Source organism: Felis catus, chromosome C1 (assembly GCF_018350175.1).
Source record: "Felis catus isolate Fca126 chromosome C1, F.catus_Fca126_mat1.0, whole genome shotgun sequence".
In the NCBI taxonomy this organism is placed as follows: domain Eukaryota; kingdom Metazoa; phylum Chordata; class Mammalia; order Carnivora; family Felidae; genus Felis; species Felis catus.
The window spans coordinates 44,564,737-44,588,167 of NC_058375.1; the positions used below are offsets into that span (position 1 = coordinate 44,564,737).

Consider the following 23,431-nt stretch of genomic DNA (forward strand, 5'->3'; position numbering starts at 1 on the left):
TAATGCTAATACCTCAATGCTCCTTTTCCATTCATAAAGTACCTAATGTGTCATGTTTGTTTGTTTGCCCATCTAGTAGTCACGCATTCTGTCACTTGATTAACATTCAACAAATATTTATTAAGAACCTACTGTGTGCCAGCACCGTGCCAGGGATAATGTCTCGAGGAGCTCACAGCCCGCTCGATTACAGAGACATCAAGCAAGTAAACAGATCTACTTACAAACTGAGGTAGCACTCTGCACAAATGGAATAGGGTTCTATGCAGTGTTTACTCTGTAGATTCCTGACCAATCTGGATGGTCAAGGAAGCCTCATATTCCCTCCCTCCCTTCCTTTTTAAGGAAGTAAGCTTCTTCTGTGGAACCACTGCTAATCAGCATACAGTTAAAGGAACAGGTAAATACGCTAGCATTTCACCTAAGGATGCTTTGTCCTAACACAGATCCCATTACAATGCTTTTCTGGGTAGAAATAATCTAGAAAAGTCTTCCTGGATAAAGATGAACACGGCACTTCTCAAAGTAGAAATGGATAGGACACACCTTGAAATGCCACTTAAGCAGAATCTTGGTTCTAATGCCATGCCCAGAATCACCCGTTCTGCATATATATTAAGCACCTGCATCCATATTACAACTAACCCACAAAACCCTGCAGGTCTTTTAGACCTCAAGGAATTGCTAAATATTATATATTTTCCACTTACATTTGACATACACGTAGAGCAGGGTGATTTCTAAGATCTAATCAATACGGTAATGTATTTGTGGAGTCCAAAGCACAGATTTTTAAAAAGTTACAAGATAAGAAAAACTCGTTCACAACAGTGCTAAAAAATAAGTATTTACATGAGAAAAATGTTTTCTTCCTTATGCTGACATAATCCCTGACTTATGAAAAAAATAAAATTTCCATTTAAATCTGTCAAATAAACTATGTACAACTAAAGCACACGTTTTATAAACTAAATGTTTTGATACGAAAACAGTTTCCAATTTACACGCTCGCATTTCATTGTGCAAGTGCTATTTTCTCTGTCTAGAACACCTTCCTTTCCTGCCTAACCTGTATGCCGCACACGACTCAGCTCAGCTGTCCGAAGGGGTAGGCCTGACTCCACAAGGTCCGTGGAGAACACAAAAGCGGCTCTCAAAGCGTCCTCCGGCTCCTGGTCTGCTGCTCCCCTCCTGTAGTTCCCAATGGATACTAAGCCGCCGCTTGGCTCCACAGCTCCGCCCAGGTCCTTCTCATTGTGGAATCACCTTCCCATCAGCTTGTGAAGCGTTGGAGTTCTCTTTCCAGCTTCATCCTTTCTAAGACGCCTTCTAAGACGCCGCCGTCTGGTGGTAGAGCGGCCCTCTGCGAGGAGAGCCTTCAGGACATGACCCGGATCTTACAACCGATCACATTATATTGAAATTATCTGCCTGCGGGTCTGTCTCTTCCACTCGACACCGACTTTCTCCAGGGCTGGAATCCTGTCTGCGTTTTTGAGCTCCAAAAGCCCAACACACCTCTTAGTGCATTCTAAACTCCATAAATCTTAGCTGAATTTAAATGAATGTAGACTGCACTGTGACAGAGCCAACGTTCGAGTATGTATCTCCGTGGCCTGGCCCTGTACCACGCGCAGTTACTCAAAACATAGGCTGCAATGCTACTTCTTACCAAGAGTAATTATCAAGTGACTTAAAAATGTCTTCTCTTTAATTAGTAAAAAGGGTATCATTGAGTAATACAGTATTAGCATGGTATGAAGTAATTTAGTAGATTATGCTTGATTAGAGTATGGGAACATGATATGCAAAAGAATACCACTGACTTTCTTTGGGATTAGGGTAATGCAGACACAGGCTTCAAAGTTATACGTTTGATTGAGCATCCTAAACAAAATTCAAGTGTATCAAGGTCTAGGAAACTTACATCAAACTCCTTGGTGAGAGCAGGGTCAGGCTGATGATGCATGGAAAGCAGTTCTTTTGTGATAATTTGAAGATTTGCCGGGGAACTATCAGCCAGCATCACAAGGACTTCATAGGCTGCCAGTCGGCTATTCACTGTACTACACCTACAAACAAAAGATGCAAGTCAGTTCCAACAGTGAATAATCCACTTGAGTTGGTCATTAAACTAAATCAACATTTGAAATGAAAGTATCAGAGCTGCAATTCCTCAAACTGAGTTAATCAGGTCTGATGGCAGAGCTCTAGGAATCCAGCGGGAAGTGTTTACTTCAAGGAAGAGGCCATGAATACAGGAGGAATGGTTATGGTTAAGAGCTACATATCTTCTTGGCCTGATAAAGTAGCGAAATGTCTCACTTAGGAGTCCAGAGTATTTTTATCTAAGGTTTGGATCAGCAAAAATGGAGGATAAAGAGTCTGAAACTTTTACCAAGGAAAACATGAGAATAACTCTCTCTCAAAGTAGGTAGCAAGGAAGCTTTTTGTAGACATTGTCCTGAAATTCAAATATCTAAATGGCAGGAAAAGAAAGCTATGTGGATCAGAAGAGATACCCGTAAATGTTTTTTATATGTGTCTGGTGATAAAAAATTCTTTGAGGACACTAATCAACTTCATCTTGCCGAGAAAACGGAGACAGAAATACGTGGTTTGCCAAATTAATTTGTTTCAAATGACAATAAAAGGTAACTAGCAGGCAGTCTGCAGGAAACCAAAGGCTTCTGATAATTGTTCACGTTTAGAAGAAATCACTTTGGGGATGGACAGGAATTTCTCACTGTCACCTAGGCCAACCTTACATTACTGAGGAGATCACAGGTTAGGAAGGATACACAGAAAAGAGGACATCGAACCTCTGAGAGAAACATGTATGGGGTGCAGTGTGGGAGATGTGTTCACGAGGGGCTGTGGGGCTCTTAGATCAGCACTGGGCCAGGCCCTGAGGACAATGGCCAGCAGCTGGCCCTGTCCTTTGCCTCTTACTTGGACTTTTGGTTTGCAAAGGACAGGTAAAGAACGAATAGGAGGAACCGTACACACAGGCTAAGCATTACGAAATTCCTTTGTTAGTGTTAATAAGAATAAATGTCACTTGTGAAAATACTGTGTATTTTAAAGCTCTTTCTGGCATTAGGGTTCAGACGGGAAACAGCTGGAGTCACTGTGATAAGTGAGCCTCACTCAATGCACGGGGAGGGATGAAACAAAACACTGCCTTTTCTAATTAAGGCACTGTGTACGATTACAAAACCCAACTCCTTGCTGATGGAGGTATTACTTTTAATAAATACAAGGAGGGTTCACGAATAAAAATTTCAATAAAACTGCTAAGGATTTATTTTCCCCGTTCACTGAAAACGGAGATACTCACGTATTTCTACTACTTTAGTAAAAGACTCCCAACGGAGCCAGTGCCGGATCTTCCAGAACAAGACTGGGGCAGGGGTGAGATGGGAGCCAAAGCCTGAGAGACACCCCAAGAGTTCTAATGAAGGCTGACTGCCTGAAACAGATTTTGCTAGTAAGGAAAGCTACACAGAGAAATACTCATACATGGTAAGACATCGCTTGAGATTCCATGAAGTGTTGCTTCTTGTGCCTTGCTCGTTTCAATAACCACTGAAATTATACGGGAGTGTTTTTCACTGGTTAAATACCGAGTCCCCAGTTTCTTCAGGATTATTCAGTTAAGTCTGGTTTTCGTAAGAATGGAGTAAGCTGGATTCAGAGCAAGGAAGATGGCAGCATGGGGCAGCCTCCTCCTATAGCTCCAGGAGCACCCAAGTAGGGTCAACATTCCGGAAAGATCTTTCAAATTTCTACCCATAAAAACTAATACAGTATTCGATTCTAAAATTACCACAATAAGTCACTAGCAGTTTTAATCGTCAGGACACAGGCAATACCCAGCAAATCACAAGGTTCATGCACTAAAAGCAGCTACGCTTTCTTCCTAGAAGAAACTCAAGATTCAGAGCCTATTTACTCTAACTTTGGATTTAATTCTTCTGATCTCGGTTTGTCTTGGAATTTGCTACCGACCAAATTAAGCACATTATTTACTACTTACTCTTCTTATTTGATGATAATAATGGCACCAGCACCCTTGCCCAGCACTCACTATGTGCCAGGCAGGCTTATCCTGAGCCCCTTTACATGCATTTCTTCATAGGGTGGATAATACCTTATAACTACACACACTCACAAGATGGAAACAAACTCCAAGTTAAGAAAAGCTTTTTGGACTAAAGTTTCGAATTAGAATTTTTACCAAAACTGAACACAACGTGCATTTTCCATACTTTGGATGAAAGTCCTGTTGACTGATGGCGGCACTGCCAGCTGGAGAATGACTATTTAAAATAATTCTAGAAGCTCGGAAAAGGAAGTCATCTAACAATGGTTTAATGAGTGATGAACCTGGAATAGAGCATAATATTCATGTTGAGGATGAACACATTTTAATTCAAAGACTCTGTTTTTGTACTTTCATATCAGAGCAGCAAAGGCACCCAATGGCAGGGCATTCAATTTAATTTGATGCTTATTTTTTGAGCACTTATAACACATGGCAAAGGTCTGTGGGGCAGAGGGGTGGGGATGGGTGGGAGGGTCAGGGGACAGGGAACAAAGACAAGTGAGGGTACCTTCCTTCATGAGCTGACAATGGAGTGAAAGAAGTCATGCTTTCACTTTGGAAACACAAATGCCAAGAACACGAGGCAGAACGGTCCGAGTGAACACTTCATTCTTACTTTGGGCATAGGGGAGTCCACAGGAGGGTTTCTGAAACTTTTAAAATCCTGCCTTCCTTAGGTAAAGTGATGTACCCTTCTTAGCCTGGTGTAGAATCACTCTTTTCTATGTATCCCCAGTAGCCAAGAAGATTTTTAGAGAGCTTAGTTCATGGGATAAAAGTGATAATAATTAATGTTTTGACTTGTTTTCTGAATGTACCTTCTAATCCTGAATATGCCCTGACAAATTATACATGTACCCCAGGACATTCATATGTACCCCACGAGGCAGGGGGTAGTGGTTGGGGGCTGCCTCCCAGATGAGAATTACCCTTAAAAGAGGTAAGATCTATAACAGATAATATTTTATAAGGTACGTAACAGCAAGAAGAGAAAGCCCTATTTTGAACTGTAAGTTTTACTTGGTATTAAGAAGTTATGGGGACCAACCGTTTTGAACGCTATCAACTTCTTCATATGGTTTAACGACACAGGTAGAATACACCTGAAGTCTGTTAGCCACTAAAATTCCAGACAATCTCATACTACCTGAAGGGCCAATTTTCTACAGAGCACTGAGCACTTATCCTATTCTCCTAATTACAAACACTACTACGGCAAGGACTGAGAAGGGAGGTATTCTGCCGCGTGGGAAGAGGAAGCAATAATTACCAAGCATTTCCTTCTCTGCCCCGCACAGTGAAAGAAGGGTCTTAATGAGCCGTAGGTGTCCTGCCAATAAGATGTTGTCTGCTTCACTGGTCTCACATTCAGCCGTGCGATTAGGCTCAAAGTTATCCAGCCAAGTGATCTCATCTTCGAGCATGGTAGCCGGGCTGATTCTTAACTGCTCCATTTCTGAGGCTAAGAAGGGAAAAAAAAAAAAAAACAAAATCCATTTCAAAGAAAAAAGGATTTCCCTTCATGGAGTCCAAATCCTGAATTAAAGCAGGCAAAGTCAAGTCCCACCCTTCCATTCTGGCGATCTGAGAAAGCTGTCACTAATCAACAGTGGGCTGCATCTGCTGCCTCAGAGGAACGTGACGGCTCCGCACACTCACTCCTTCCCCCCCACTCTCTCAGTCCTAAGCCACGCATGTATTGAGGGCCCCTCTGTGCGGGTCAGTGGGCCATACGCCGAGGACAGAAGACGAAGGGGCTAATCTTGCTCCAAAGAAGCTCCTGGTCCAGGCGATGTCAGCAGGTGCCCCCTGGGAGCACACCCTTCTAGAGAAGGCAGGGATGGAGGGTACGAAGACAGCCAAGGCTCCCACCGCATCACCTAGGCCAAGGGGGTCCCGCAGAGGAGACAGAGGTCCGCAGCACAGCAGCAGAGCTCAGGTTTCCAAATAGTGCCCCAAGCCCCGAGAACCACCCTGCTCTACTGTAGTAAGTTACCTTACTTTCTTGTAAGCAAGGATTAAAGCAAGGTTCCATACTGGAAGATGGGACTGGGAAGGAGAAGAAGACGGACCGTGCTCTCCTCCCACTGCACTGCAGCCACAAGCGGTAGGGCCCCACAGCACCAGGTGAAAAGGAATACTTCAGGGTCAGAGCGGAACCGGCACTGGATCTGAATCCACTGATTTACAAAATGAGGCTAACACCTACACTCAGGGTGCTAGGTATGAAGTGCCTAGTACAGGAACTGGCATATACAAAATACTCCCCAAATGGCAAACATTGCTTGTTTCCAGACATATTCCCACTCTGCCCTCAACATCCCGATAAGGGATGCTGGATCCCTCATTAGTCACTCGATGACCACAGGGAAGGCCTATGTTAATAGCGTGCTCATGCCTTCTGAAGTTGTATGTATCATGTATACAGCCAACTCACGATTCCAGCCCTCGAGAAGCAAAGCAGAACACCCACCCTCTCCGAGTCCAAACCAGACAGCAAACCTTGCCAGCGGCCTGGCAGAAGAATGTGGCATTCAGCTGGACTGTTAGATGGACATGTCACCCGTTCACTTCTCTGGATGACAGATACAACAGGTCTGACCCCCGCATCGAGACATCCACTCAGACTACATTATCTCAGGCTCCAACACAACCTTTTCACTGTCCTGCTCAGAGCACCGTGTCTCCCACTTTCAAGAGACACTTTCGGGAAACTGATGAAGGCATCTGCCTTGGAGACATTTCCTGAGGCTTACTAATGACTACGTCTTCACGTGTGCATTACACGAAGACCTCTGCACCAAGTCTCTCTCAGATTTAAGTGCTGGCAAAAAAATCTGTTTCTTTTGAGAAACCACTCGGTTTTCTTCCTTTTTCACCTCTGTCCCCCAGCAAACCTCACAACCAAATTCTGACTGTGGAGGTTGACAGCCAGCATACGTGCAAAGTATTTCTTTGTAACCGCCCGGCGCTGACATTCTTTTCCAATTAATGTTTCCAATCAGTACTTTTGTTCGGCCTGATTTTTACTTTACTTATTTTCTGTAAGATGAGGCAAATCTTTTATGTAAAGAGTGGAAAATAAACTAACAGACTCTTGATTTGAATAACTAAAATTTACACAGAGCATCCCGACATACATTCGCGTTATATAAAAGTACAATCAAAATCCAAATGCTCTAACACTAAAATTTCTAACAATACTTCAATCACCTGACACAAAATAATTAACTGGCTTCTATCACTCATTTCTATTATTATCAATATACCGCAACAGAGATTCCCTCCTTCCTTCAATGATCAGCCTTTAAAATGGTCAGAATTCACTATGCTAGAGAGAAAAGATTCTTCCTAATAGTTCTGTATCAGTGTAATTATTACTATTTTTTTCTTCAAAGAAGAAAGTAATTTTATTCAGTATCAACATGTTTTCCAGTCATTCTTTTTTCTTTTTTTAATATAATTTATTGTCCAATTGGCTAACATACAGCACGTAAAGAGTGCCCTTGGTTTCCAGGGTAGGTTCCCGTGGCTCATCGCTTACGCGCAACACCCAGTGCTCATCTCAAAAAGTGCCCTCCTCAAGGCCCAACACCCACTTTCCCCTCTTCCACACCCCCCCCGCCCCATATCAGCGTAATTAAAACATGTGTCTTTGACAATTTTTAAAACCAACAAATCTTCTCAACACGTTAATGGTTACATATATAATTGGAAAACAGAGAACTGGTATATGGGTTTGCATGCTATTTTCAAGAAAATAAAACTCAACTTCGAACAGTGATTATAATCTCATTTTTATCTAAGATACACTCAGTCAGATTTAGAAATGTCCATTTGGCTCTCTTTTCTACTCTTCCCTCTCCCCTCCCCCTACATGAATCAAAGTTAGGCATTTACTTACTTGTCAGATCATCTAATAATTGGCACCTTAGATCAAAATACTCCATACACTGAGATAGTAGTCTAAAAAAAGATAAGATTTCAAGTATTAAAAAATGTCAGATTTTGAAATAAAAAGCATCTCCCTTGTAAGAAAAGGCTCATAAAACAGCTGAACAAGGGAATTTTCCGAAGCATGAAATAACCGCTTTTACATGAATTCAACTTCCATATCTTAGCAAGAAATACACTCGTGACTTTGCTGATAGAGATACACTATAGAAATTACAGTGTAAAGAGGGGAAACAGTATTACTAAGTCTCACATTTTGTGATGATATACAGGCTGACTGCACACATAATGCACAGATTACACTCATTCATTCAAATAGCAACCGACATTGACTAGGCACCACTATATGCTTGCAACTGTTTTAGAAGAGCTGACAAAGAACAAAAAAGACAGTCAACACATTAGAAAATACATATGTCAAAAGGTGATATTAAGAAGGCAAACAGAGTGCAGTAAGAGAAAAAACAGAAGGTAAATTCTTTTATCCAGGGTGGTCAGTGAAGCTTCTCTGTCATTATCTCAGGAAAGAGCACAAGTTTTAAAGTCAGGCGACCTTGGTTCGAATCCTGGCTCCACCACTTACAGTTGGGCGTCTAGGGACAATGTGTCTGGTTTCTAATTTCTAAAATGCTTGTTAGAGTGTTGGAAATAAACATGCACAAACACACACACACACACACACACACACACACACACACACACACACACACAAAAGGCTCAAGAATGCACTAATGATGAGAAGAGATAATGAACCGAGAAATACGATGATTAAAGAGACAATAAGACTGTCAAACTCATTTGTCCATTGTGAGCATTACAGGATGACTATATGCAATGAACCTGGCCTGCTGCACGGCACATAGTCAGACCACAGAAAGAGCTATTGTCGTCATCACTGTTAAGGAAAACATGTATCAAACACGGCCATTAGAGTAAGTTGTGAAACACCATTTCAAATTATAAAAACATACAACTAAAGATTCAATTTTAGGTGAAGTTAAATGCTCTACATCCAAGAGATTCTTTGAGAAGGTATGTTAAAAACTCATCCAATGCTTGCTTTCTTTCCTGAGTTTTGAGAAATTGAATATCAAATCAAACTCTTAAATTTAAGTTCTATTAAATAATCTGAGTCTTACAAAAAGCACAGGTGCAATAGCTCACTTCTTAAAAAATGGCTTACACAGAGGTACAATTCTCGGTTTGTGGATGACGTGATCCTACATGTGGAAAACCCCAGAGTCCACACAGAAAGATTTAGAGTTCATCAGTAAATGCAGCGAGATACAAAATCGTGACACGAAAATCAGTTCTGCTTCCATACACAACAATGGAGAACATGAAAAAGGAAACAATTCCATTTACAAAAGCACCAATAAGAGTAAAGTACTTAGGCATCCACTTAGCAAAGGAAGCAAAAGGCTCGCACGGTGAAGAGGACAAACAACGCTGGAAGAATTCGACAATGCTACAGCAATGAAGCCATGTGATACTGGCATGGAGATACACACAGATCAATGGAAGAGAAACGAAGAGCCAATCAGTCAGCAAGCCAGCAGTCGAGTGATTTTTCATCAGTTGTCAAAACCATTCAATGGGAGAAAGGTGCCGTGACCACTGGATTACCCACATGGAAAAGAATGAAGTCGGGCACCTTATGTTACACACAGAATTTAGCTTGAATAGATCAAACAAGTAAGTATAAGAGTGAAAACTAAAAACCTCAGAAGAAAACATAGAGGGGAAACTCTGTGACAGTGGATTTGGTGATCATTTCTTGGATGCAATGCCAAAAGCACAGGCAACAAAAGAAAGAACAGATAAAGGAAATATTTTTCAGTGTTAATTAGAAATGAAACCCTAACTAACACACGCTCTGACACGGAGGAACCTCGGAAATAGGACAATGGATGGAGGGGGGATGAGCGGGGAGTTACCGTGTTATGGATACAGAGTTTCAGTTTGGGATGATGAGAAAGTTCTGGGAACAGACAGCGGGGACAGCTGCACAACAATGTGTATGTACTTAACGTCACTGAATTACAGACTTAAAAATCAGTAAAATGATCAATTGTATGTATATTTTGCTACAGTAAAAAGAAAAAAATCTAGCAAATTGAAAAACAAAAAAACACAAAACAACCCACCTATATTTGTTTTGGAACCGTCTCTTCGTGTCTTTTGCCCATTTTTCAATTTGGCTGTTGGGTCATTTGTTTAGTGATTTCTAACAGCTTTTTAGATACATTATGAAAATTAGCTTCTTGTCTGTCATGTTACAAATCTATACAGCCAGTCGGTCAACTGACTTTTGGATTTATGGTATTAGTTTCCCACACAGAGTATTTTAGTTGTTATGGAGTCAAGTTTATTAGTCTTTCATTCAACGGCTTCCTTAATGGGTGGAAGGTTTTAGTTTAGATGATGGAAAAGTTCTGGAAGCGGCTGGTGGAGATGGTTGCCATAATAATGAGAATATACTTAATGCTACTGAACTGTATGCTTCCAAAGACCGAGTTTGGATCCAAATTTAGGGGTCTGGATCCTTAGCCACACTTTGGGGTTTGGAGTAGCTCTAACATTCCTTCCCTTCCAGGGCTCTAATTTGTAAAGCAGATACACAAAGCAAGTGGACGCCGATTTCACAAATCTCAGTGGCACCTCATGAGCCCCACGGCAAGGGTTCTCTGGTGAAGCTAAGTTGGAGAAAGTGGAGGTCAGCATGGGATCCCCTCACTTCCCATCCTGGGCCTCGCCCGGGGCAGCCTTGCATGCGGGCTGGCCCACTGAGGGACAGTGGGGCAGGCAGAACGGACTTACTCAAGCCGCTCTGTCAGCCTGGACCGCAGATTCCCTCCGTGCCCAGGCTCATGTAAAGCCAGGGAAGAAAGCCAGAAGGATGCCTCAGCTATATCTGGACATGAAGTCAGGAAGTACGCTGCTCTGAGAGAGGGATGCATGCAAGGACGTGAGGAGTCGGACCTTCAAAAAGTGATCGGGCTCCAATAATTTCAGCCTCTCACCAACCAGCTTTCAGAAAGAAAGCTCCTCTTTCTCTTGAGGGTGGTGGACCAGCTGGGGTGGAGGTGAGAATGGGAAGTAATTCAAGGGGAAGAAGGCCTGGTATTGTTTCTTCTGACTCTCCTGTCCTGAATGGGGATAATAAGAATGGAAATACCCTCTCTCGGGGCACAAAGGGTACAAGAGGAAAGGAGAAATTCTTTTGTCATCTGAGTAATGCACTGTGGACCTCAGCAGGGGGCAGCATGCAAATCATGATTCTCTTTCTGCGAGACGTGAGCTTTTTCATCTTGATTACATACCTCTGATTGACTCCTCTCATTATACTAGTTGGGGACCAGAGAGGTAGCTGGGCTGTGAGAATCACACCTAGGAGAAACTGGTTTGGCTTCTGGACATCTGGATGAGCTGAAGTATCTGTCTGACTAAGAGTGTATAGTTGATCACAGGCAGCACGGCGAATCTGAAATTACATCGTGAGTGGCAAAGGACATACACCAACCGACACTTAGACACTGCTTACAAAAGGATTTTCCTCCAAAGTCCACAACCTGAAGGATACTATAAGGGTGTGAACGGTTTAATCACTAATGGTAAAGTTGACATTAAATACCCTAGGGCTGATTAAAAACAAATGCAGTCTGAGAACAGATTTCCCAAATTATTCTTCTCTCCTACGCCAATCAATAGTTTTATAATTTGATGAAAATGAAAATAAGAAAACTCTTCAAGTGTTTCCAAGTGAATTTTCAAGGCCATACAAGAAAATCAGAATGAGAAAATCCAGTGAAAGTTCACGGCTTGCAGCTGGTCTTTCTTGATTGTGACCAACACGTTGACGCTGAACACCAGCGGCGGATGCTCAACGCCGCCATAACGTTTTGTTTGTTACAAACACCCACAACTGACCCTGGCACTAGTCTCTGAACTTCTGAATATGGAATAGAAGGGAGGGCAGAGAGTCCAAATGGTTACTCTGCTCTCAGAGTGGTCCCCGCCCCCTTCGGAGGACTTCCTGAGAGGGCTAAATGCCATTCCTCTGTACTCCACGCAGGGTCACAGGTCACCAAAGGGCCCTCGACAGAGCAGGACCAAGGGGATTTTTTAGTACGGTCAAAATTCTTACCTCAGCACTTGGTGATCCAAGCAGAATATCAATGATAAAATCGGCAACACAGGGCAAGTTATAGAAAGATGCTAACGATAAGAATAAGGAGAATCGGGGGTGGGAAACAAGTCAGCAAATGCATTTTCAAAATTCTGAAAAATTTATGCTTAACTACAGAAGAATTTCATCTCTTCTTCTACATGGAATCGAATTCAGTACTGCCCGTAACTGCCTCCACACGTCTGAGTTTCCCCTCGAGAGACTCTTGGTCATCTCAGTACCTGCGCATTTCAGCACGGTGTCTCGTACATACTGGTTATAAATATATCTTGCCTTGATAAACTATCAATACCTGTAACTATAAAATGTACCCTACCATACAATTACAAATGATAAAAAAGCTTGAAGGGAAGTTGTAATTCTTTCATTTTGATTTGAGAATATCACTAAAATAATGATAGGAAAATTGATCTATGATTATGGCATTTGCTCAAAAGCATTTCATAATGACTTATACTTCCTATATATGTCTTCAAAAGCATTCTTGCTCAAACTAACCATTTGGACACTACTTACCGTTCTATAAATGTCTAAGTTTTTTCTAGCTTTACCTTGAGTGTCTTATACAAAGAGGTCGGATATTCTACTAAACACATCATGATCAATTCTACACAACAGGCAGTCTGAATTGGTAATAGAAGGGAAGAACAGGACACCTATGGGCTGGTACAATTTTTAAAAGTGGAGCTATTAAGACTTTGTTGCTGAATAAATATTTATTGAGGGCCTACTACATACTGGGCAGTATTTGGGTGTGAGAGATTCAGTAGGGAACAAAGTGGACAAAAGTCTCTGTGGAGCTTACAGTCCAGATGGGGAAGGGATGATGACGATAAACATAGTAAGTAAACAAATTATATTCTATGCTATAAAACAGTAAGCGATAAAGAAGAAACAAGGTAAGGGGTTTAGGTAGTGCTGGGATGAGGGGAGGGTTGTGACTTCGTTAAAAAGGCGGGCAGAGAACAACATGTCACTAAGTAGGTGAGGTTAAGCACACTTGCAGGAAATGAGGAAGAGAGAGCCACGTGGGAAAGATGGGGGAAGAACACACCAGGAAGAGGGAACAGCCGGTGCGAGGGTCCTGAGGCAGGAACGTGCCTGGAGTGCTGGGGAACAGCCAGGACGCCGGGTGGCCAAAGCACAGGGAGTGAGGGGAGAGCAGTAGACGGTGAAGGCACAGAGGCATCAAAGGGGTGGACTCTGTCTGGCCTCGAATGCCTTAGTAATTAAGATTTGGCTTTTACTCAGTGCGACCTGAGAAGCCGCTGCCAGGTTTTCAACAGAGGAATGATACAATCTGACTTACATGGTAGGAGGTCCACTCTGGTTACTGTGTGGAGAGTAAACTGCAAGGGTAGAAGCAGGGAGATTAGTGAAGGTGCTACTGCTATAATCCAAGCAAGGGGTGATGCTGGATCAGAGGGTTGTGACAGTGACAGTGGTACCAGAGGGTGGAATCTAGACACAGTTGGAAGGAGAATGTGCTGACACATTAGAAATGGGTGTGAAAAAGGAAATCAAGGATGACTGCAAGGTTTCTGGCCAGAGCAAGTGAAAGAATGAAGCCACTATTAACTAAGCTGGTAAATGTGTGTGATACGGGCCAGCTGAGCATTTCAGCTGTAGAACCGTCAAGCCTGGGAAGTCTACCTAAGAGCCCAGTGGAGGGGTCGGGGCAGTGGTCCAGACGAGAGCTCCAAATTCAGACATTATCTGCATCTAGAAGGAGTTTGGGGCTGTGACGGTGGATGAGATCATGGGGAGAAGGGGCACAGACAGAGAAGAGAGTGTGACGAGAACACCCTGCGGTGTTCTAACATTAAAGTATGATCAATAACAGCCCCAGTCTGCCAAAGCCCACAAATGAAGATGAAAGGGCAAATCTGAAGTTTCGTGACTTTGACTACTAGAGTCATCATCAGTTTAGAGACTGATATGTAATTCTAGTTCTATGGTTCATGGGCTATAAATGTGGGTTGTCTTAATTCCTCAACTAGACAGTAAGCTCCTGGAGGGCAGGCATAGTGCCCTTTCAACACCTACTGTGGAACCCTGCTTACAGAAGGTACTCAATAAATACTTATTCAGAATCTAACTACTCTAAGCACTATTCTTACTTATTCCACCTGCCAACTTTCCCCCCTTTTCCATTTCTATTAGTATGACCTTATCTATGAAGGCCAACAGAAACCTGGCCTTTCCCTAAAAGAGATGAAGGGAAAACAAGCCTCCTGCATACCCAGTTGCTGGCTCCGAAGCTGCAGGCACGTGACAAGAAGAGAGAGAGCCTCCCCGGCGATCAGGGAGTCTTTGGTGGACACAGACTGCTGGCGCACACAGATGCCTGCGTGCAGGGCTGCTGGGTCCCCTTCGCTCCCAGAGCTGCAATTGCTTCCTGGGAAGAGGCAAGCAAGAGGTTACCGCGGACCCCACAGGACTCTCACGGCACCCTAACATCCTTTTAATGCTCCCCGGGAGCCTCAAGTGAACTTACAGGGTGCGAAGAGGCAATCTGACATTTTGGTCTAGGAAACAAGAGACACTTAATCACTTTATCTGCCCCTGACTGCTTTAAAACACATCTGGAGGCACTCAAAATATGCACTTATGGGGCGAAACTCATTTGAGGTGACAGAAGGGAGAACGGTGCAGTTTGGAAGGCATGAGAGAGTCTTGTGGGGATGTTAGAAATGTTCCTCATCCTGATCTAGATGGGTTATCCGTACAGAAAAATCCCAAAAAGCATGTACATTTAACATTTCTGTGCTTCACTGTAAGAATGCCATACGTTTTTGAAACTTTTTTTATACTGAGGTACACACACACACACACACACACACACACACACACACACACACAAACTGAAGAGGGAAACCAAATGAAGCTGAGAAATAAAGCTATTTATAAAAGCGTAGCAGAAAATAACCAGCCAAATCAAGAAAATGACCTTCCCAGGTAGGAATTCTAGATGCATTTTTATTACAGCCACCATTATTCGCCTCTTGGCACTTTTACAACCCTCAGTGAGCTAAAAACTCTGCTTGGTTTGGTTTCCCCACTTACTCTTTGCGTACCAGTGCTTGTTTTCTTCGATGAAGTATGGCACAAGTTCAGTAATGTGCACAAGTCTTAAGTGCACAGCTTCATGGGTTTTTTTTACTCATGTTCAAAAGCAAGAGAAAAGGCTTTCTTCTCATGACTCTGAACAAACCTATGCATAGGTAACTCTTACAGCTTCTTTCTTGCCCAATGAGCTCATTACTCCGTCCTTTTAGATCAGTACCTGAGCTGCTGAGTCTGTTTCGAATTCCAGCAGGAAACAGAGAATTGCTTTCTTTAATTGGCTGGCTACTCCCAACGAGGTCCAGTCGTCCTGCAGCCGCAGCCCACGACAACCTCATGAAACAAGCCACAGTAGACGTGAAGTCACTTACTTCCATTGTCTAAAGAAGTATGGAAAGAGTCATGAGAAAAGGTAGTACTGGAACATGATTATTCTACTGACTTCCAGAACCTTCTCACTGGTCTCAGTTTTGTGAGACTTTTCCTCCAAGATCATCCAGAAGGACAGCCTTTTTCATGCTTCCATACTGTTCAAAGACTTTCAGTATCTCTCTGCTACCTGTAACACAGAGACTGATCTCCACGCTCAGGCTTTCAGACACCTGCCACTCTCCTCTCCCACACTACTGTGTGAACGACCCCGTGGCCTTCCCTACAAGCTCTGTTCTGTCTCTCTACCTTTGCTCACACCTGCCCTCCTGCTGGAACAATTCTCCATGCTTCGCCATCTGTAATCTCTCCTACCTTTGAGGCCTAACACCAATGCCACCTGCTATGTAAAATCATCCACGACAGCCATGGGTGAAGGCGATTACTGTTCTTATTCTGAAGGCCTGCAAATGTTATGCCCTTGCAGCACTCCCGCAACCCTTGATGGTTCCCGTCTTGAATTACAGTCATTTCTGCACTAGTGGTCTCTTTCTTGCTCACTGGAAGTTCCTTGAAGGCCATATTCATGTCAATAACTTCCTTCAAAGAGAAAGACGCCACACTGCTTGAATGCACAGATCACTTACTTGTATCGCAACTCGCGCAGCAGGGATGATCTCCTCGACCCTGATAGAAGACCTGTCGGACACGGACAACTGTCGGTAGGAGGACTTCTCTGGGGTACCACACAAGGACATCTGCCTGCTTGTCTGCCGGCTGACGTTTCGGAATGGGCGAGAAGAAAGTGCTTCTATGCCATCTTTGGTGAGGTCTTCATCTAACAACGTGGGCATTGTTTGCCCAACAAGTAAGAATCTTCAAAGGAAACAAAAAGCTACATTTATTTGAGGTCATTTCATAACTACTCAAAATGATAGGGCTTGGGAAGAAAAATACTGCCTTGGGAGACTAGTAGGATGTATTTACCTACCTTGCAAGCTGTAGGCAGATGGAGTAAACTCCCTGCCTTGTTTCATAGTCTACTTCTGAGGGGATGGAATCCCTCTGCATGACATTTACAACCAAACTTAAAAGAAAACAAAAAGAAAAGGGCAGAATATGAAATAAAGACTTGTATTTCTTTCATAGGAAATTTTCTCTAAGTAATTTAATTGCTCATGTAAATGTTATCAATTACTTACAATTTCTACAAGGTCCTTACATACACATGGACCAGATATATTTTTAGCAATGATTTCCCATGATACCTATAACCTTCCCGGTCCCTTTAGCGTTAGATTCCTTGCTTAGCCAAAAGATAAAGCATTTGGATAGTCCTCCTTCTTGCTAACTGCTGTGAGTTCACTGATTAACCGTTATCTTATCACTGGAACTAACAGTTAAAAAACATCCCTGGGATTGGTGAACTCAATAAAGCTATCACATCCGCTCCAATCTCTATTCCTATAAAAGCTTCCTAACTGTTCTTCCTGCTTCTACTCTTGACTCTCCACCCCCCAAATCTACTCTCAAAAGATCAGAGTGATCCTTTTAAAATACAAGTGAGATCATCGCACTGCTTTGCACAAAATCCTCCACGGCCTCTGATCTCCCGCAGAGAAAAAAGTCTTCACGCGAACCTGTAAGATTCTACATAAGCTGACCTCTGGTATGTCTATAGCCTCACGTGTCCCTGTTCTGCCTCCTTCCCACTACCCCAACCACGCGGGACTGCTGGTCTCCAAAGGTACCAGGTCTGTTTCACGCAGGGGCACACACTGACTGCCCTTCTGGACGGCTCTCCCCCAGGGATCTCCAGGTCTCGTTTCCTCACCTCTTTCAGATGTTTGTAAAGCATCACCCCATCAGTGACACCTTCCCTGATCACCCTACTGAAAATCACAACCCTGTCCGTCCCCTCTTGCTTGTCTCATTTTTGTCTACAGCTCTTCTCGCCTCCCGACATATGCTTTTACCTTTATTTCTTTACTGTTCATCTCCCCCCCCTAGACGGTGAGCTTCACAAGGATGTGGAGTTTGTCTTATCTGTTCACTGCTCTGCTCTCAGCGTTCAGAACAATGCCTGACATGGAGGTTAACTGACATACAAAACTAAGCCAGCAGTAAAACGCCTTCACGCCAGAGCTCTGTAAGCGGAAGTGAGTAATCAGAAATGAGTGTTCACTGAGAACACCTCTGCGATTCTGAAAACAAATAAAGCTCCAAGCGGTAGACCTTCCATACGCTTGGGGGTTCTTTCAGGCCCGTTCCCTTTAAGGTCTCGGCTCAGCCTCTTCCCCACAAGGCCTCCCACAGGAATTCCTTCAACGGTCCTCCGGCCTTCATGGCTTCCTCACCTGAGGAAACGGCAGGCCTGCTTCTTTCCAGAGCAGGAGAACTTGGCCCCAGGGATCACCCTTTTCCTTTGGTCGTTTTTTTTTGTTTGTTTGTTTGTTTTTTTAAATTTTTTTAACATTTATTTATTTTGAGACAGAGAGAGACACAGCATGAACGGGGGAGGGGCAGACAGAGAGGGAGACACAGAATCGGAAACAGGCTCCAGGCTCTGAGTCATCAGCCCAGAGCCCGACACGGGGCTCGAACTCGCGGACCGCGAGATCGTGACCTGAGCTGAAGTAGGACGCTCAACTGACTGAGCCACCCAGGCACCCCTTGGTCGTTCTTTTTAAGACAGCCTGCAAAGGCAACCTAGGCTTCCCCGAGGTAAAAGCAAGGCAGAAAAGCCAACTTTCCCCTCAGCTATTCTTCCCTTCCAGTCACTGTCACTGTCACCCCCTTCTCTGCTCACCATAAAGGAGCGGCCTGCAGTCCGACTCCACCTCCTGCCCTCACGCTCACCGCTGAACACTCGTGCCCTAACGCCACTCACACACCACTGGCCCCTCCATGTCTCCAATGCCGCTCTCTGCTCCCCTCGAGGGCATTGCGGCCAAAGCATGCACTTCACCTGACCAACCACGTCCATCCCTCTCGATGTCCCGCGCCCTCCATCTCCTTCCACACTTACTTCCCACACTGACCAAATGTTCACCATTCGCTCACTGTCCCAGGCTAGGAATCACAGGGCCATTTCGAAATCTCCTCCGGTACTTCTAGTCATAAGACTTGCCCATGTTACCCTATAAATGTCAGTTATCGGCGCCCTACATTTACAACCTGTTACTCTGCTCTGGGCCACTGCCACAGCTCCGCATGGCTCTCCCTGCCTCTACCTCTCCCGCTTCTATTTACTCATCGTCCCCACTGCAGCCAAAGCGAGCGTTCCAGGCAATGCCTGGCTCTGAAACCTCCTGTGTTCCCCGGTCTAGAAGCTAAGGTTGAAGTTCCTCAGGGTGGCCCTACTTTATATACATCTCTCCTTCCGCCTATGCTCGGGACCTCCCCAGGCTACCGTGGTTCCCAGGACAGGCCACGCACCTTAGTGCCTGTGCTCACCCCGTCCTCTCTGGCTTAGCGGGCCCTCTCGTCACGAGCCCGCTAGGGGATGACTGCTCACGTCTCAATTCCCAGCTCAAACGCCGCGTTCTGTGAAGCGCTTCCTAATCTTATTATCCCATGAAAATTTAACCACTTAAGCACTATCTTCCATAACCTCTGCCCCCGCCCCCAAGGACTTTCTATTAGCCTGTTTTGGGACCTACAATAACCGTTATTCTTTGCTAAAACCATGAACCGCTCTAGGGCAGGGATGAGATCTAAGTTATCTCTGCATCCCCAGCACGAGTGCCTCGTACAGCAGGCGTTACCAGGAATCACATTCACCTGGTGTGAGACGGAGGTGGGAATGAACAGAAACAGATCTGCTTCCTCTCTTCTTCAAGAATTTCCTCCACTACCAGAGGGAAGGAGATGTGCTGCTGCCGGTTCTCCAAAGAACCAAAAGTCACAGAACGAATTCAGGCGTTCCGAAGACTGAAACGTCACTCCTGATTATACCTCTCATGATGCTTCACATAATACCTTGTAGGCAGAAGCAAGGCCTGGCAGGAGAAACCAGCCACGGTAACTACACCCGTTCTCTGCAACTCGTGTAACATCACAGTGAGACTAACCTCAACCCTCCTGCTTTGAGGAAGTTCTCACAGAAGGATTTCGCACAACTTCTTGCCATGTCATCATCAGCTGTTGGCATGAGTTTGGAGCTCAGAACCTTGAGAACAGATAAATACAATTAATCATCCCAACATTTCCAGCAGAAATTACTCCTTCACTAAGTCAAAGAATCAGATAACTCGAGTCTGAGTCTCTTTAAGTGCTGCATGCCGTTCCCACCCCCACCCCCCCAGAAGTATAAGGAGGCTAACGTGTCGCAATGGAAATATTCACATTTTCCAAGTTCTATTCGCTTGGCAAGAGAAATCTGTTTTGTTGAAGAAAGCTGGTGTGTTCTTTTCACGAAACCAGCAAAAGTGGATGTCTCAGGCTCTCAGGCTTAGATAAGAGCAGGGGCACCTGGGTGGCTCGGTCGGTTGAGCGTCCGACTTCGACTCAGGTCATGATCTCACAGCTCATGAGTTCGAGCCCTGCTTCGGGCTCTGTGCTGAACGCCGAGCCTAGAGCCAGCCCACTTCAGATTCCGTGTGATAGGCTAGATATGCTTTCGAAAAAGTATATAAAGTTTTATAAAACAGCCCATTCGTTAAAAATGTTAGACGAGGGGCGCCTGGGTGGCGCAGTCGGTTGAGCGTCCGACCTCAGCCAGGTCACGATCTCACGGTCCGTGAGTTCGAGCCCCGCGTCAGGCTCTAGGCTGATGGCTCAGAGCCTGGAGCCTGTTTCCGATTCTGTGTCTCCCTCTCTCTCTGCCCCTCCCCCGTTCATGCTCTGTCTCTCTCTGTCCCAAAAATAAATAAATGTTGAAAAATAAAAAATAAAATAAATAAATAAAAATAAAAAAATGTTAGACGAGGGGCACCTGGGTGGCTCAGTAAGTTAAGCGCCCGACTCTAGATTTTGGCTCTGGTCATGATCTCACAGTTCATGGGACTGACCCCGAGTTGGGCTCTGTACTGGCAGTGCGGAGCCCGCTTGGTATTCTCTTTCTCTGCCCCTCCCCCGCTCACTCATGCATGTGCACGTGTGTGTACTCTCTCAAAATAAATATTTTTTAAAAATGCTAGATGAGCTCTCTAATAATGATTCTCAAACTCTTATTTATTGAGCACGTACAACAAAAGAGGATGAGGCTGTTAGCATGCCTTCTCTCTTATATCTCACCCTGCAGGTGTTTATGTGTTTTACTTTACACGACTGAGACCCAAAAGGCTAAGTGACTTCAAACTCCCTCCTACATCTATGCCCCTTTTATGACACTGACACATGTACCTAAAGGAAAGCTTAACTGAAAATTCTGGAATGGCAGATATTATTTCTAGTAAATAATCATACTATAGTATGAGACTTAGTAAACAACTGCTTATTTAGTTATGATTGAAAATTCAAAAAAAGAAAAAAAAAGACCCACTGCCTCAGTTTCCCCAAGGTATTTAAAAAAATTTTTTTTTAACATTTAATAATTTTTGAGAGACAGGGTGTGAGTGGGGGAGGGACACAGAGAGAGGGAGACACAGAATCCGAAGCAGGCTCCAGGCTCTGAGCTGTAGCACAGAGCCCGATGTGGGGCTCAAACTCACGGACTGCGAGATCACGACCTGAGCTGAAGTCGGCCCTTAACCGACTGAGCCACCCAGGCGCCCCCCCCAAGGTATTTTTAAAGTAGATACAATTCAAGATCCTTCTCAATTCTAGAAAAGTCTGTTTCTATGAATCCATGGATCATATGTGCATAGATTTTTAGCATGGGATTTCTTTTTTACAGATGCTATCTTCCTGAAGTGCCCTTTGGGTAACAGGCTCTTCAACCTCAGATTATGAGCATTAACAATCCTTTTCTAATCCTTTACAGTGTTTTTCTAATCCTTCCTGTGAGCGGACAGCCACATGCACGTACTCCTCATGCTCAATGGACAACAATGTAGTAAAGAAGGAAGATTTCTTCAAAGGAATGGGTATTTGGAATATCCACTTTGAAGCTACCTAGTAGGCAAATGTAAGTGGAAGACTGAAATGCAAGGAAATTAGCCTTTCAGGAGTCAGTAAAAAAAAAAAAAAAAAAAAAAAAAAGTGCTTTTGAAAGTATTAGGTTTTCCAAATGTTTTGTGTTAAAGCAAAAAACAACCTATCAAAGGATTTCCCCGAAACTGTGCTGGAGGTATTTTACAACCACTGTCCTTAAGCTGTAAGATGTGGCAACCTAGGTAGTTGGTGACAAGCCAGATTCATTGTCATGCCATTCCGTTTTTCTAGGTGCTCTCAAATGTGGGGGTTAAGGTTTATACTTTAACTTTTCTGAGACAGTCATTCAAAGGCAAAGGATAAATCTGGCAAGTACTGAAAAATTTATAAGCTTAAATTGACCAAAAATTAATGGGCAATTCTGCCTTGGAATATTAAACAGTTTTAAATGTCCACATTAAATAAAGACATACTTTATTTTAAAAACATTTGCTAAGGGGCGCCTGGGTGGCGCAGTCGGTTAAGCGTCCGACTTCAGCCAGGTCACGATCTCGCCGTCCGGGAGTTTGAGCCCCGCGTCAGGCTCTGGGCTGATGGCTCAGAGCCTGGAGCCTGTTTCCGATTCTGTGTCTCCCTCTCTCTCTGCCCCTCCCCCGTTCATGCTCTGTCTCTCTCTGTCCCCCCAAAAAATAAATAAACGTTGAAAAAAAAATTAAAAAAAAAATAAATAAAAATAAAAACATTTGCTAAATATTTTCTCATTTCGAACCCCACGTATTTTTTTCACAAGAATGATTACTTTAAGGCCAATATGAAATAACACAACTTGAACACACAGGCAATAAGTGATGCAGAAAAATGAGTGAATAGAATTACACACTCCAAATTAGACTGTCAGATGAAATAAAACTTGGGACAAAGCAAAATCATTCAGGGCCTTATCTTCTCCAGACCGAAAATGGCAAGAGGGTCTGACCCTTCGCTCTCCAAGAACGGGACTATTTCCACCTGCTCACTCTCCCAATGCTTTGCTCTCAAGACTCAGAGAATGTAGCCTCCTTACGTTTCACTCAAGATTCTGGAGCAAATATCTTGCCTTTTCAGCGGTCATCCTCTAGCGACCACAATGACTTGCATACCTTATACAGTTATCAGATGTTTATTGAACTAAATCTACTAGTTTAAAGCTACTTTGGGGAAAAGAGGGTAATAAACATGTACTTTTGTTTAAATTCTTCCAAACCTTTTTTTAAAACCTTGAAATAAGAAGGTTAATGTACTTCCTGACCACCCCCTCGCTGCTTCATTTAGAACAACAAATTACAATCGTTCTTTAAAAAGTTAGGATGAGGGGCGCCTGGGTGGCTCAATCGGTTGAGCGTCCGACTTTGGCTCAGGTCATGATCTCACAGTCTGTGAGTTCGAGCCCCATATCGAGCTCTGTGCTGATGGCTCAGAGCCTGGAGCCTGCTTCCGATTCTGTGTCTCCCTCTCCCTCTGCCCCTTCCCTGCTCGTGCTCTGTCTCTCTCTGTCTCAAAAATAAATAAAAACATTAAGAAAAAAAAATCTAAAAAAAAAAAAAAAGTTAGGATGCATTTAGTAACGAGAAGACTGAGGATAACAACTCGTGTTAGACAATTTGCTAAATTTCCAGAAGAAGACGATGGCGTATTTTACTACATAAGGCTTCCTCACTATTTATTTAGAT

General features: G+C 43.7%; 1 protein-coding gene across 3 annotated transcripts in view; it reads right to left on the minus strand.

The window, feature by feature from the left end:
• The window catches only part of USP24 (ubiquitin specific peptidase 24), a 142,307-nt gene that overhangs the window by 40,932 nt on the left and 77,944 nt on the right, over positions 1-23,431 (minus strand). For all 3 annotated transcript variants that reach the window (XM_023258739.2, XM_023258738.2, XM_023258737.2), the window contains exons 32-42: positions 19,760-19,857; positions 16,678-16,773; positions 16,334-16,562; positions 15,538-15,697; positions 14,494-14,649; positions 12,210-12,280; positions 11,386-11,546; positions 8,013-8,074; positions 5,379-5,570; positions 4,272-4,389; positions 1,928-2,072 (exon numbers count right to left, since the gene is read on the minus strand). In XM_023258739.2, the coding sequence (XP_023114507.1) occupies positions 1,928-2,072; positions 4,272-4,389; positions 5,379-5,570; positions 8,013-8,074; positions 11,386-11,546; positions 12,210-12,280; positions 14,494-14,649; positions 15,538-15,697; positions 16,334-16,562; positions 16,678-16,773; positions 19,760-19,857 (1,488 nt within the window). The remainder of the gene's footprint in view (positions 1-1,927; positions 2,073-4,271; positions 4,390-5,378; positions 5,571-8,012; positions 8,075-11,385; positions 11,547-12,209; positions 12,281-14,493; positions 14,650-15,537; positions 15,698-16,333; positions 16,563-16,677; positions 16,774-19,759; positions 19,858-23,431) is intronic.